The sequence below is a fragment of the Balaenoptera ricei genome, chromosome 11 (genome assembly GCF_028023285.1).
Source record: "Balaenoptera ricei isolate mBalRic1 chromosome 11, mBalRic1.hap2, whole genome shotgun sequence".
Lineage (NCBI taxonomy): Eukaryota > Metazoa > Chordata > Mammalia > Artiodactyla > Balaenopteridae > Balaenoptera > Balaenoptera ricei.
The window spans coordinates 40010470-40024305 of NC_082649.1; the positions used below are offsets into that span (position 1 = coordinate 40010470).

General features: G+C 40.8%; 2 protein-coding genes across 5 annotated transcripts in view; one reads left to right on the forward strand and one right to left on the reverse strand.

Moving 5' to 3' along the window:
• The first annotated feature begins 595 nt into the window (after positions 1 to 595).
• TAF11 (TATA-box binding protein associated factor 11) lies at positions 596 to 7240 on the forward strand. 2 transcript variants are annotated; one of them, XM_059937495.1, is made up of 5 exons: positions 601 to 890; positions 3680 to 3828; positions 5380 to 5467; positions 5820 to 5916; positions 6586 to 7240. In XM_059937495.1, exons 1-5 carry the CDS (start codon positions 720 to 722, stop codon positions 6714 to 6716), a joined length of 636 nt encoding a protein of 211 aa, XP_059793478.1. In that variant the 5' UTR covers positions 601 to 719; the 3' UTR covers positions 6717 to 7240. The 2 variants fall into 2 exon arrangements, with proteins under 2 accessions (XP_059793479.1, XP_059793478.1); XM_059937496.1 differs by lacking the exon at positions 5820 to 5916 and having other exon boundaries at positions 596 to 890.
• A 231-nt stretch (positions 7241 to 7471) lies between these two features.
• BLTP3A (bridge-like lipid transfer protein family member 3A) overlaps positions 7472 to 13836 on the reverse strand; it is a 59778-nt gene continuing 53413 nt past the window's right edge. For all 3 annotated transcript variants that reach the window (XM_059938891.1, XM_059938889.1, XM_059938892.1), the window contains 4 exons: positions 13419 to 13681; positions 12864 to 12972; positions 12632 to 12738; positions 7472 to 12225 (listed from right to left, as the gene is read on the reverse strand). In XM_059938891.1, the coding sequence (XP_059794874.1) occupies positions 12100 to 12225; positions 12632 to 12738; positions 12864 to 12972; positions 13419 to 13681 (605 nt within the window). In that variant the 3' untranslated portion in view covers positions 7472 to 12099. The remainder of the gene's footprint in view (positions 12226 to 12631; positions 12739 to 12863; positions 12973 to 13418; positions 13682 to 13836) is intronic.

A 13836-nucleotide genomic window follows, 5' to 3' on the forward strand; every position in this document is an offset into this window, starting at 1 on the left:
CCGACCCCAATCTTGAGTCCTGGTGAATTGGGAAAATCATACAATTGCGTAGAAACCGCCTGTTTTGTTTGTGGTGCTAGGACTGTTCCTGGCTCGAAGTAGACGCTCAGTAGTTGTGGAGTTAATAATGCATTGGATAAATTCTGTTCAAGCTGTATGACTATTTTCTTTCTTTTTAGGTGCTTGAGGAACAGAAGAGAAATGCTGGCAATTCAATGTTAACACAAGCCCAAGGTCTCTGTCCAATTGAACTGTAAGAGATTGAGTTCCTGCCTGCGTTTGCCTGGTAGCCGCATCCCACAACAAGGGCGAACAACGGAATTGAGTTTTCTCCTGTCCCCAAACTTTACTCTGAGGAAAGCGGATTAAGGACGGAGTTCACTGACACTGCGTTTTGAGAAAGACGGAAAGGAAAAAGAAGCCCTTCAGTAAACAACAAAGCTCTCCTTTACAAATGCTGGTTTCCCAAGGTGGAAAATCCACAAACTGCTTCCGTGCCCTCAATTTTCCCTCTCCCCACCGCCACCAAATCAGAAGTAAAACAGAGCCCTGAAGTCCTCTAGGCGCGCCTCTAAATGACCCCTCGGAAGAGCGGTATGGGTGATGTCATCGCAGCGCGACGACAGGAAGTAAGCTCCTGGGCTGCGGTGCTGCGCGGAGTCCCGAGCTCCTGAGTCTGACGGCACCGCGATCTCCACTCCCATCTTCTTCTCGCCGCCATGGATATTGCCTGCGAGTCGCCCACGGAAAAAGGTGGAGAGACAGGGGAGTCAGATGAGACGGCCGCTGCTCCTGGGGGCCCGGGGGTTACTGACACGGACGGAATCACGGAGGAAACTGACGGAGACGCAGATGGGGAATTGAAAGAGGCCTCGGCTGAAGAAGGCGAGGTAGGGAGAGATGTGTTGATGAGGCCGGAGGAGTTGTGTCACTGGCTGCTTGACAGGCTTCTTGGTTGGTCCCTCCCAAGCTAAGATAGTCGAACTCACCATGACCCTTTAGATCTGCCATCGCGGGTTTGGGGGGAGAGAGGAGACAAAACCTTCAGAGCCGGTTCAGTTCCAGAGACCCAAGCACTGGGTCAATATTTTTAATCCCTGCCCTTAGGCGTTAAATCTACTTCTAAGGGAATTTCAAATAGCCTCTTGGTTTTCCTGGTGAGGAAATTGAGGTCAATGCCAATCGACACTGAAACTTAGGGCAAAAGCTAGAACCCAGGATTCCTAGTACCACTTTCACCCCAATATGGTTTCTTAGATATTGCTTAAGTGTAACTTTGTCATTATAGGCTGCAGAGTCGTTAAAGGAAGACTTTGAGGTAGTTACTAATTTAGTCACGTTCTTATCCTCTTGGGACATTTAACTGCTACCAGTGACCTGGGTGCTAATGTCCAAGGGTCTCTATAGCACCAAACCTATCAATTGTGCCATCCCAAGAATTCAGCAATGTTGCTCCGCTGAGCATCAGTCAGGATACTAGAATCTCAGCGTTCTCTAGGTTCCATTTCTAAAGGTAGAATCTTGGGGTTTTAGAGCTATAATTCCTGTTTGACTGTAAGTGTGAGAGCATGGGTGAAGACATTGGATTAAATGGAAACAGCCTTTCAGAGCATAAAGTTGTATCAAAATATATAAAGTTAAGAACTTTTAGAAAAAGAAAAATGTGACAAAACTACTTTAAGAAGGAACTTTTAAAACAGATCTCAAGGACAGAAAGGATTTAAGTAATAATTAGCTTAGTCCAGTAAAAAGCTCACTACATACAGAAATTTGCACCTAGAAGATAAAAAAAATTTTTGATGCTTCTGAAACACTTTTTTAAATTGATCATATACCAGACCACAAAGAAAAGCATAAATTCTTAAAAGTAGAAATCATAACAGATCATGTCCTGTTAGTACAGTGCAATAGAGTCTGAAATTAACAACAAAAATTTTCTCCCACTCCAACTCCCTCCAAAAAACTAACACCTGGACATTTTAAACTAGTTTCTAAATAGCCTTTGGATTAAAGAAATTAAAAAGAGAATGCCACATCAAATCCAATGGGATTTGACCAAAATTATTTAAAGAAAAATTCATAACCTTACATATTTTTACTAACAAACAAGAGATATTGAAAATAAGCACCCAGCTCAAGAAACCAGAAAAAGAACAAAATAAACCAGAAGAATGTAGGAGCAAGGAATTAATCGGGATGAAAGTAGATGTTAATGAATTAATGCTTTAAAAACATAAACAATAAAATGAAGACCTGGTTATTTGAAATGTAATTGTACAACATTATGAAATAAGAAAGGGCTATAGGCACAGATATGGAGATCTTTAAGCTTTAAGAAAATTTGATGTTCAAGTTTAGACCAAGTAATTTTGAAACTTCAAGAAAAATGGCTCATTTTTAAGGATAATATAAATCACCAAAATTGAAGCACAAAGAAGTTAGAAAATTTGTATATATCAGTAACTAGAGAAGAAGTTGAAAAGGTTGTTAAAGATTTACTGCCTTCGCTCTCACGTACTTCTCATATTCCTGTATGAGTTTAAATGTGAGTTTCTCTTTAAGGAAACAGAAGTTAAATCTCATTAATGAGGTTTGTTGTATCCTTAGATTCTATATTGTTGGAGGGGATGAAGTTTGGATTTTTTTTGTTGTCATTATTAAACAGATATTAAACATCTAGAATGAGTAAAACAATGGTAAATATTTATGTGAGGAGAGATAAATAAGAGACAAACCTATCTTCAGAAAGTTGTCAGTCTAGGGGATTCTCTGGTGGCGCAGTGGTTAAGAATCCGCCTGCCAGTGCAGGGGACACAGGTTCGAGCCCTGGTCCGGGAAGATCCCACATGCCGCGGAGCAACGAACTAAGCCCATGTGCCACAGCTATTGAGCCTGCGCTCTATAGCCCGCGAGCCACAACTACTAAGCCCGCGTTCCTAGAGCCCGTGCTCCGCAACAAGAGAAGCCACCGCAATGAGAAGCCCGTGCACCGCAACAAGGAGTAGTCCCCAATTGCTGCAACGAGAGAAAGACCGCACGCAGCAACAAAGACCCAATGCAGCCAAAAATAAATTAATTAAAAGAACTAAAAAATAAATAAAGTTCTCAGTCTAGTAATGGGAAGTAAATATTTGCATTATACAGTGGTATTGAAAGTTAGGAAGAAAAGAGCACTACATGTGGGAGAAGCTCACTTAAAAGTCCCAAATTCAAAAAAACACTGCTTTGATGAGAAGGTGCCTCCTTTTTAATATTCTTTCCACATGGAATCATCATCAGTAAAGAGATCTATAGATTTAGAGGAAGAAGAGCTGGCTGGGTGGAGAGGACTTTTCTGACATCCCCTCTAAAGAATGAGGTCAGAAGAAGGAGATCAGGGGGAGAGTGGTTTTCATGATCCTTGGCACTACATTGCCCTTGTAAACAGATGACTGGAACTAGGATCATAGCTAACCTGGAAAACTGGACTATTTAGTAGGTTTTCTTTCTACAGCTGGGCTAAAAACTCCTTTAGGAGAGACAGGGTAGCTTATATTTTGATGGTACAGCCAATGCCTGGAACCAAAAAACTACAGAAATAAGTGGATTTGTTGTGTTGGAATGAGAAATGATGTCTTCTTACCTTACCCAAGTCTGGGAAGTAGGCCAAATATATAAAGGGTTTCTTTTGTCTTCTTAGCTCAAGAGTCAGGATATCTCAGATTTAACAGCAGTTGAAAGGGAAGACTCATCATTACTTACTCCTGCAGCCAAAAAATTGAAAATAGATACCAAAGAAAAGAAAGAGAAGAAGCAGAAAGTGGATGAAGATGAGATTCAAAAGATGCAGTAAGTCACTTTTCTGATCTTTCCCCTTTCAAGGCTCTAACCTGACCACACAAAGTTAATAGATTTTTCTTGTCCTTAAATTTTTCTTTTCTTTTTTAAACTCAAAAGAAAATAAAGCAATTAATATTGCATTATGTTATGGTATAGAAAATATAAGTAAAAATAAAAATATCACCATACCACCAAAATAAACACTGTTAATATTTTGATGTATATTCACCAAGATATTTTCTTTACATATATATATCTATAAATAAAATTAAATTAAAAATTTCAAAGATGTTAAAGACTGTTTGTAACCTGTTTTCCACATTATATATGGTAAATGTTTTCCATGTCAATAATTATACATCTAGGTCATAATTTTCTTCAAAATGGAAATAGCTTTGTTATGTTTTCTGATTATAAAAATGGGATAGGTTCATTGCAAATAATTCAGAAAATACAGAAAAATAGAAAAAATAATTACTTATAATTCCACCACCCAGAGTTTACCCAGGGTATATATTTGGGTATATACCTTTTCAGATATATTCTTTAATGTTTGATATATCAGTATATAGCTAAATATTTTCATGTCAGTAAATATGCCCATAAATCATCATTTTTAATGGCTGCATTGTATTCCATTATATGGATGAACTATAATGTAACCTATTTCTGTAGTTGTTCTGGGTTTTTTTTCTTCCTCTTTTGACAACATTATGATCAACATCCTTGAGCACATCTTTGCATACTTGTCCATTTACTTCCTAAAATAAACTCCTAGAAGTGTAATTGGTAGTTTAAACAGTATGAACATTTTCAAAGGATTTTCATTTGTATTTCCAGATTCTCCAAAAAGGTTGTTCCACCTCACAGTCTACCAGCATGCATGAGTTTGTGTCCTCCCATCCTCACTAATACCATGCTTTTTAATACTTTTTTATCTGTTTTATGAAAAATGTTAATCTTGCTTTAGTTCATCATTTTAATTTCTTTAGTTAATACTGAAGCTTAATATTTTTCCTCTCTATATATTGGCCATTGGTATATTTTGTAAATTTCCTATTCACTTCCTTTGCTCATTTTCTAAAATTGGTATGGCCATCTTTTAATTTATTTGAAAATTTAACTATATATTAAGATTATTAACCCTTTTCCATATATTTTATAAAATTTCCCCTTAATCTGTTAATGTTCGAAACTACTGGTTTGAATGTAAATTTACATATTAAATTTTTATCTTTAATGTGAAGTGTAGTGAGGTAGCCTTATGGGGAGAGAGAGCCTAATGCTGAAAACATAACCTGTATAGTGTGATTCAATGACCCAACATTGTTGTTTTTGTTCTTAGTGAAGTAAGAAAGGAACTTGCATTTCACTTATTGTCAAGTTCCGTAAGAGTAGAAATGCTTTCTCTTCATTCCTCATAAACACTAAGCCTAATACTATTGATCCCTTGAAAATTTTATTTTTTAGATATCTGAGACTTGCTTTTATTGACATAATAATATATATCTTAAGTATTCATTCTTATAAGTGAACTTAATTACCTGAATCTTTGTCTAGAATCCTGGTTTCTTCTTTTTCTGAGGAGCAGCTGAACCGTTACGAAATGTATCGCCGGTCAGCTTTCCCTAAGGCAGCCATTAAAAGGGTAAGGATGGACTACCACACTCATTTCCATGAGCTATGAGAACTGAATGAGACTCAACAGCTGTATCCATTGGCATTTTGAAGTGAGGTGTTAGGCAAGTTGGTGGAACATTTAGGCAGGAAAATAAAAATAGCATGCCCCTCAATAATCTGACCAGTTGTAATTTTGTATTCTAGAGATAGGGTCTCAACAAATAGAATAGGCCATTATACACCTGAATCCTTTTGTTTTACTGGTGTCAATTTCAGATCCAGCCTTTAGTGAACTCTTTCAGTGCAGAGCTCTTATGGGTACTGTGTTCCAAAGCCAGTCCTTGACTACCTTAATCACAGTCTTTTGTCCTTCTTTCAAGCTGATCCAGTCCATCACTGGTACCTCTGTGTCTCAGAATGTTGTTATTGCTATGTCTGGTATTTCCAAAGTTTTCGTCGGGGAGGTGGTAGAAGAAGGTGAGTGGTGTTGGTCTAAATACTGGATTGAGCCTGTGGTGGTCTTATTTCCAAGAATATCTATAGTGAGGGACTTATTAAGGCACCAGTGGTGGTTTCCATTTACACTAGAAAGGGAGCCTTGCATTCAGGAGAGCATGAACATTATTCCTTGAAAGTTTCAATACTGGAAGGCCTGGAAACACCTAGGAAATCTGCCCTCCTAATTCCTGTCCTCAGCCCAGGGTGACAGAAACAGACTTTGTATTTTCCTCCAATGGATTTTGCTCATTTCTGCTGCCAAAAGTAAAGATACCAAAAAAAGCAATCACTGGGGCTGACCAGTGTGGTATGGTGAGTAGTTGTCCCTGATGTTATGATCCCTGGGAACTGCCCCCTGTCCATCAAGTAAAGAACCCGGCTGCTGCCCATTGCTAATTTCTAGCTGGTGAAATACCTATTCTTTTAAGGAGAAGATATGTTTTAAACTGTTGCCTATGATAAAACCTGATGTGGGATATACTAAAGCTAACATGATACATTTTATAGCATTCTCTTAAGAAGGGAAAATGTCTTGGTTTATTTCTTTAGCAAGCTTAAGAAGAGTTAATGAGAATTACAGGACTCAAAAGGATTATAATGCATAAGCTCTTGTGTGATAATGAAACTCTCCCCTTGCCCTCTGTTTAGCACTGGATGTGTGTGAGAAGTGGGGAGAAATGCCACCGCTACAACCCAAACATATGAGGGAGGCTGTTCGGAGGCTGAAGTCGAAGGGGCAAATTCCCAACTCGAAGCACAAAAAAATCATCTTCTTCTAGACCAAAGTCTAGAAGGGCCTGGTACTGAAGGAAGAAGTACTCATTCCAGACTTCCTATTGCATGAGACTCTCTGCACTGGTGCTTTAGTATCTCGGTCCTCGAAGGATTCCATGATGCTTTAATGTCTTTCTCAAAACTCTGATGTTCATTACACCTTGAAGGCATGCAGCCTGTTTCATACTTGCCTTGACTAAATATTGGGACCTCTGAGGGCATTTTGAGGCATTTAACTATTACTGGCTAGTTGGAAGAAGAAAGGTTGATGAGGCTTAAGCATCTTCTGGACAGGAATGCTGCTTTCAGAAAGAAAACCCTTCCAAGACAGTTTGACGGTTTCACATTGAAGCCTGAAGTTGCAATGACTTAGGTTGTTTCTTACATTTGGTTTTAAGTAAATGAAACAATCAGAAACTTTTGACTTGTGATACTCTACCGTGAAGGACACAGTGACAGCAGGAGTAGTGGAATAGCCTGTCCTTGTAAACATTTTGGTGAGTGATCATTAAACTGTTTTCCAACTTGCCATGTGTGCGTTCATTTTCTGTCAAGCAGGTTGGAATGGTGGGGAGAAGTTCATCGTTCTTTTTTGGTGTCAGAATAAAACTGGTCTTGGCTTTTTTGTGAAAATTTGAGCCCTCCCCATTGCCTACCAGAACCATTAAAATTTTATCTCATAAAAGAGTACTTAAAGTACTTAAAAACAATGTAAAAACCCATATGTTTCAATTGCTATAAACAGATATACCAGAACCAATACTGTTTAATAAGTTTAATTTGCTTTTTTCAAGTGGTTCACAGAACCAGTACACTCAAGGTTTGATTAGATACTGCAACATTAATATTTCCCAATACTGACCAATATTCCAGTTCATTGGATACATTCTCATTGTTTTCCTCACGTAGAGGGGAATGGAGTGACCTTTTATTGACAGTGATTAGCAGTAATAAGGCTACTGTAATATAATTGGCAATCCCCCAGAATTCTTTCCTCTCAATCATTTGGTGTCATAACGAGAGGGGTTTTGAAGCTGTTCTCTTTCGAAGCTTTCCTGAGCATGTCTTAGTAAAGATTCCAATTCTGTTTAGCACCCTGAGTGGGGGAAACAGCTTGGACACACAAAGTTGGGCAAATCTGGATTATATTATCTTACATTAAAACTCATGGCTTTAAACGTGTAGTTAGCCAATGGAGAAGACACTTCAGTAGTGTATTCCACAAAGAAATGCTGTAAGACTCAGGCTAAATCTTGACCAAAAACTAATATATTGAAGGGAAAAACAAAAACAGATCTTCTCTCAGGTCTCAGAGGGAGCTTTTTAAGTGGTTATAAGAACTATACCTATTGCAATTTGAGATACTGGATAAGGCTGAAATTTACAAATAATAAAGAAGGAAGTACACATCCCAAGTCTAGCCACTTAGCAAAGCCTCCCAGTTTAAGGTTATCTGAGAGTGTTTCCCCTTGTATCTGTTGTAAGAGAGGGAGAAAATAATCCCCATTCAACAACAGCTACTATCCATACCTACCCAGAGGTGAATGGGAATATTCCTATTCTAGCAGAAGGTGGGGGAAGATCCTGGGGAAGGCCGTAGTCCCTGAAAGGACAGGACATCACAACAGAATCTCTTGAAACACAGTAATTACTATGGTAAATCACAAGGCAATGACACAGCTCTTGCAGTTCTCAAATAACCAGTTGTCATCCTACTAGCTTGTGCAGCAATGTTGTTTCCATAGTTTTGTGATATTACTATAACTGTTTTCGGAAGTTTAGGCAAGTATTAAATAGGGGAGAGAAGAAAAAAAAAAACCCTGAACTAGCCTATGGGGAAACTGATGTAAATGGGTTAAATGGAAGCATTTAAGTTATGGGGTATGTGAGGGGTGGCTTATCCCTTGTATATTCCATAGACAGGAACCATTCCTTTCAGAACCATGAAAAAGGGTACGTAAAGGTTGAGGCCTGTGGCAAAATGAGGGTCAGATTAAATACACAGCAAAAAGCAGCCATCATGAGAATAGAACCTACTCCTTCTGTCTTAAGTCTAATAGACTAGGTTAATTATTTCAGTGAGTTGAAAACAGAATTTGAGATTGATAACCGTCCCTGCAGCTCAGCTAAGAGAGATTTAAACCAGTCCACATGCACTAAAGCACATCTCTAGTATATCCGTGTAAACAGGGACTCTAGACGATCATAGATGATACGTAGTTGTAAGTGCTTCACAGCTGAAATGGTGATGTGCGGTGGCTGAAGTCTTTTGAGGGATAGCGGTGCTATCACTCCAGACATTTTCTTGAGGTATTGTTATTTCTTGTTCACAGAGTCTTAGAGCTCCAAGGCAGAAATTGTAAGCAGTCCACAGGAACTGATAATACTATGTTTTCCTTCTGTCTTTTTCCTTTACGTTTATCCTGAGGACTACAAACAAGGTCACATTTCTTCATTGTGAAAGTCGTTCTTCCCCCAATGAATAGGAGTATGAAGTTATACAAGATGATTTTTACTAAAATTCCATGGGACAATGACCCCAACCACATTTCCTGAGGCAGGAACTTCAAGACACAATGCCCAAAACTGTCACATAAGGAAATTCAAATTCTAGGGCTCCATTTGTTACATGGACGAGAGCGCCAGAGAGCCCAGAAACCTGACTGAGCTCTGCTCATTAAAGGGGTGAGCCTCAGTGCTTGCCAGATTTGTTTCTATTGCCTCCCACCAAGCACAAGCTTAAGGTGAGGGTGTACCAAGCAATTCTTTGCATGGAGGGACACAGTGGGTAGAAGAGGAGGTGAAGGGAAGAGAATCAGAATGTGATTTTATACCAATTCAGGTGAACCTAAGGTTGAATAATTCTATTTTCTGGCTACTGGCTCTCCCTCCTCCCCCTTTAAACACATTAGAAATGCCATACTTGAGAGGAGTGTGATTCTTTTTGTTCATCATTCTGCCTTTGAAAAAGGCACTTAAGGGGGAGTCTGTGGAGGGATGCAGTTACCCTCTCTGTTGTATATCACCAAATAGCCCTAGTTTTCCATAATTCCTTTTGGAAAACCATCATGCAAGGATTCCTCTTAAACCTTCTGTACCCATACAGTTTCTGCCAGCACCACTTCTTGAACAATGACCCCTAGAAGTTTCTGATTTGCTACAAGAAGTGCTTTCTTTTACCTAAGGCTAATAGGTACAGCCCTAGAGCTAGTATTTTGGGACCTGAAGAACATGTCCCTGCTCTTGACTGAATATCTGATCTAACACTACCCTCAACTTTCATCTTTTCAGAACTGGAGCCAACATTTTAAAGATGTGTCCACATGTGGAAGTACATCTACCACCTGATAATTTTTGCTGTTCTCTGGACCTTTCCTCTCTTCACCATACACTTTGTAAATAAGGTCACTAGAAGTGCACAGATAATTTAAGACATTACCACGGCCTTGCATGAGGTGCTGTTTTCTGTGTTGGCTCCACGTGCTCTTCCTGATGATGCAGTCGGGCTTTTGGCCACAGCAGCACACTGACCCCTCCTCCCTCTCAGCAATGCTTAGGTTTCTTTCCTGAGTTCTAACAGAGCTCACTGCCTCGCTGGTTGCTGATTCTCCCATAAGTACGTTACTTCACACTTACCTACACAGAACCTCACCTGTCACTTTCCTGAGTATTCACAGCCCAGTTTGTGAATCTTCTGTAATTTCACTTTTTTTTTTTCAATTCCTTCTGGTTTATCTTTCACTGCCTGGAAGCAGTGACATTTGATTGCACTGTAATATCCTACTTTCAGGTTATTTATAAAATTCTTAAATAAGGTTAAACCAAGCATCAACCCATAGGGAATTACCCTGTTAACATTCTCTCTAGAAAGGTGTTTATTTTTAAGTCTCTGCGTTGTTTCCTAAGCATGACAGAACATTCCCATAATCTCATAGTAATTGTTGTTTTTAAGATTGCCTTAGTGAAGAACCAAAACAAAAAGTCTGTAAAAGTCTGAGCAAATTAGATCTTGTTCCTTCTTGAACACATATTTCTTTTTATCCTCAAAAAACTAGAATATACAAGTCAGGCATGATTTCCCATAAAGGAAACCATTTTATCTTTCCTTCAGTAGGTCATGTGTGATTAAGACTTTAGTGACACTACTAAATCACTATTTTGCCATCTTGCCAATTCAAGGTGAGTTAGCTGATGAACTTCTGTCCAACACAGCTTGAAGTATATCACAGAGCAGTATGGATGAAGATAGGGTGTTGGTAAAGAATTCGGTAGTAAAGAAAGAGGGGGAAATAGCTCTTTCATCAGGCAGGGGCAAAACCTAGCTAGGTTGAAGAGTTTTGTTTTGCTTTGTCTTTTACTTAAGTCAAACTAACATGATTTTAAAAAGCCACAGTGATAGAGGGGGGTGAGAGGAAACAGGCTGAGATGTTAATGTTACGGTTTAAAACACATTTTCAGCTCCCAAACCACCAAGTGCTAACGAGAGTGCTGGTAGAAAGTCATAGTGCTGGGAAAGCAGGTGTGCCAGGGACCCCAGGGAGACAGGAAATAATCTGTGAGGTGCAGCTGTGGAAGAGGGACACGGCCAGCAACAGCGGCGCAGAACCAAGCTCCCCTACCGACCCTCACCATGTCATGCGTTCAACCTAGCTCAGGGTGAATAGTTTCTTCTTAAATTTCAAACAGATTGCGTTATAGAAGGGAAAGATGATTCAAGTGAGCTGCTACTGTTGTTTACTTCCTACCACAGCATCACAGCGATGAAAGCATCACAGAAAGAAAGCTTAACCCTGAAAAATCTGATTGTAATATGAGCCAAGATGACGTGAGCTTGGTTTCCTTTCCAAACAAGGCAGAATCCATGTCTCATTTATTCTTGTGCCTCCCCAGGCTCCCGCCTTGCTGGCTATTTCCTGTTCCACTCTACTACCGTGGCCAAAGCTCAGGCCAAGGACTTCTCAGGTCCACTACAGGAAGCTCTGGAACATAGAATCTTTGGTGGCTCTGTGGGTGACCAACTGAGGAGATGGGTACTCTGCCTTGTTCACACAGGCGGAGTAAGCAAATGTCTCTGCTGTGAAACCAGACGGTGAAATGACCCTACAGTGTTGAGGAGATTCCGCCTAGTGTGCAGAGGGCCAAAAGGCTTTATACAGGAAAGACGTGATGCCTGAGCCACGCACAAAGCTGCCCCCAACTTCCTGGAACGTGGTAATACTTTGCCCTGTCTTCCATCCAAGTCAGAACTGCTAGTAGAAAGGACACCATGAGGAGTGAGTTGAGCATCCTTAGCTGACTTGTCCAACACTGGATGGTGCCTGTCGCAGGTGGTGCGATTGCTGGTGATCTCCTCCTCTCTCCTTGGCACAGATGGCTGAGCCATTGCTGTCAGAGGTCAAAGAGCGGGTTATATTTCCTAATCTCCTGAAGAAGTTTTTCTTTATCCTGGTTGGCATGAGCCAATGCTTGTTTAGTTTCTATAAGTTCCTTTTGTAGGGTAGGCAGTTCTTGCACCTGAGGAACAATTAGTAATTCACAGTGAATGAATAAGGTAACACACCTTGCAGAAACATCCAGTAAGGGAACGAGGAGGAAGAATTCAAGCAGAACAACCCATAAGTTTGGTCAATGATCAAGAGAACCCAACTAGATATTTTCTAAGAGCCTAAATCCCTCTTCCGAGTTCATCAGTTGCAGGGACAGCAACAGGTGGAAGATGCCATCAGCAACTATTCACCTCCAGCTCCTGACTTACATCCTCTGTTCAGCACTTCTAGAAGCTGCTGCTAGGTGACAGGAGCCCACACCGCCCAGCTGTACCCAGCACAAGCAACCTTTTCAGCCCTCTGGGTTTTACCAGCTTCTGTGATTACAGCCCCTAAGGGTTTATGGGAAAGGTACTGTTCAGTTATATCCTCACCTGTGGGCCGAAAGCCTCCCCTGTGGGCACCAGAAACACCTGTTCTTTTGGGGGCTGCCTCTTCTCACTTTTAAGTACTTCGGCTGATGGTCTGTCCTGAGCAGCAGCTGGAAAAAAGTAAAGGTTCTAAATGACAAGCTGCCAGCAACACGCAGACTATTCCTAGTTGTCACCTATTCCCTTACAGGAGCAAAAAGGCAGAGAAGCCGGGAGGCTGACAAGCCCAACTCACCGCCAATGTGGAACACACCATCGTCACTCCGCTTCACCACAACGTGCTCCATGGCTAGAGTGATGGGGATGGGGCCTGGAGAGGTCGGATAGATGGGGGGGATATCGTCCTATAGGAAAGAGAGAAACCACATGATGCCCCCAACCAGCTCAGAGCAACTTAGGTAACAAGCCATGCTTCTACCATTGAGCTGGAAGCACTTTTATGTCAAATGTATGTTTATCCATACATTCTTGCGAGATGTGAGAGGCATAATTGAGTCTCTCCCACTCTAGAGGTGGTGAGACTGAGGATCTGATAACCTAATGGGCTTGCACAGTCATGCTGCATGCCAAGGGTCAGGGCTAGAGACAAGATCCTCTCACCTGAACCCAGGACTCTTTGCCAGAAACACATTTTTATGTACTACTGTAACACTGACAAAGAATGCTAATATGCATTTCCTCACTTGATCCTCACCACATTTTACAGGGACAGGAGAAGAAGTTAACAGCTGTCACTGCCAGAATCCCTTGCCTGACAAAGTCTAGGGTAAAACCCAAAAGTTCCTCTCACCTTTAGAGTGATCCTGGAGTTCAGGAGCTCAATCTGCATGGGAACTACCAGTGGGATCTCCTCATCCTCCAAGAAGGGCCCCAGGCCACTGAGCACCGAAGTGAGCAGCTCAAGGTCACAGCCCTGAAGCAAGAAACGCAGGAAGCCATTCTGTGTGGCCAGAGGGGAATGAACAGCTGCACCAGGCCCCACCTCAAAGCGAAGGCCTACAGCTGGCCTGATGTGGCCAGTCTTCAAAGTTGAGGCTTCCTGAAAGCTTGTGCCTTTGAGAAGAAAGACAGAAGGAAAACATATGAATTAATTACTAGCCAGTGATTGCTCTAAGCACTTTATATATATTTAATATTCCTAACAACCCTGGGCCAGAAGTATTATTATCATTCCCATTTTAGAGATGAAAGAACTACGGCACAGAGAG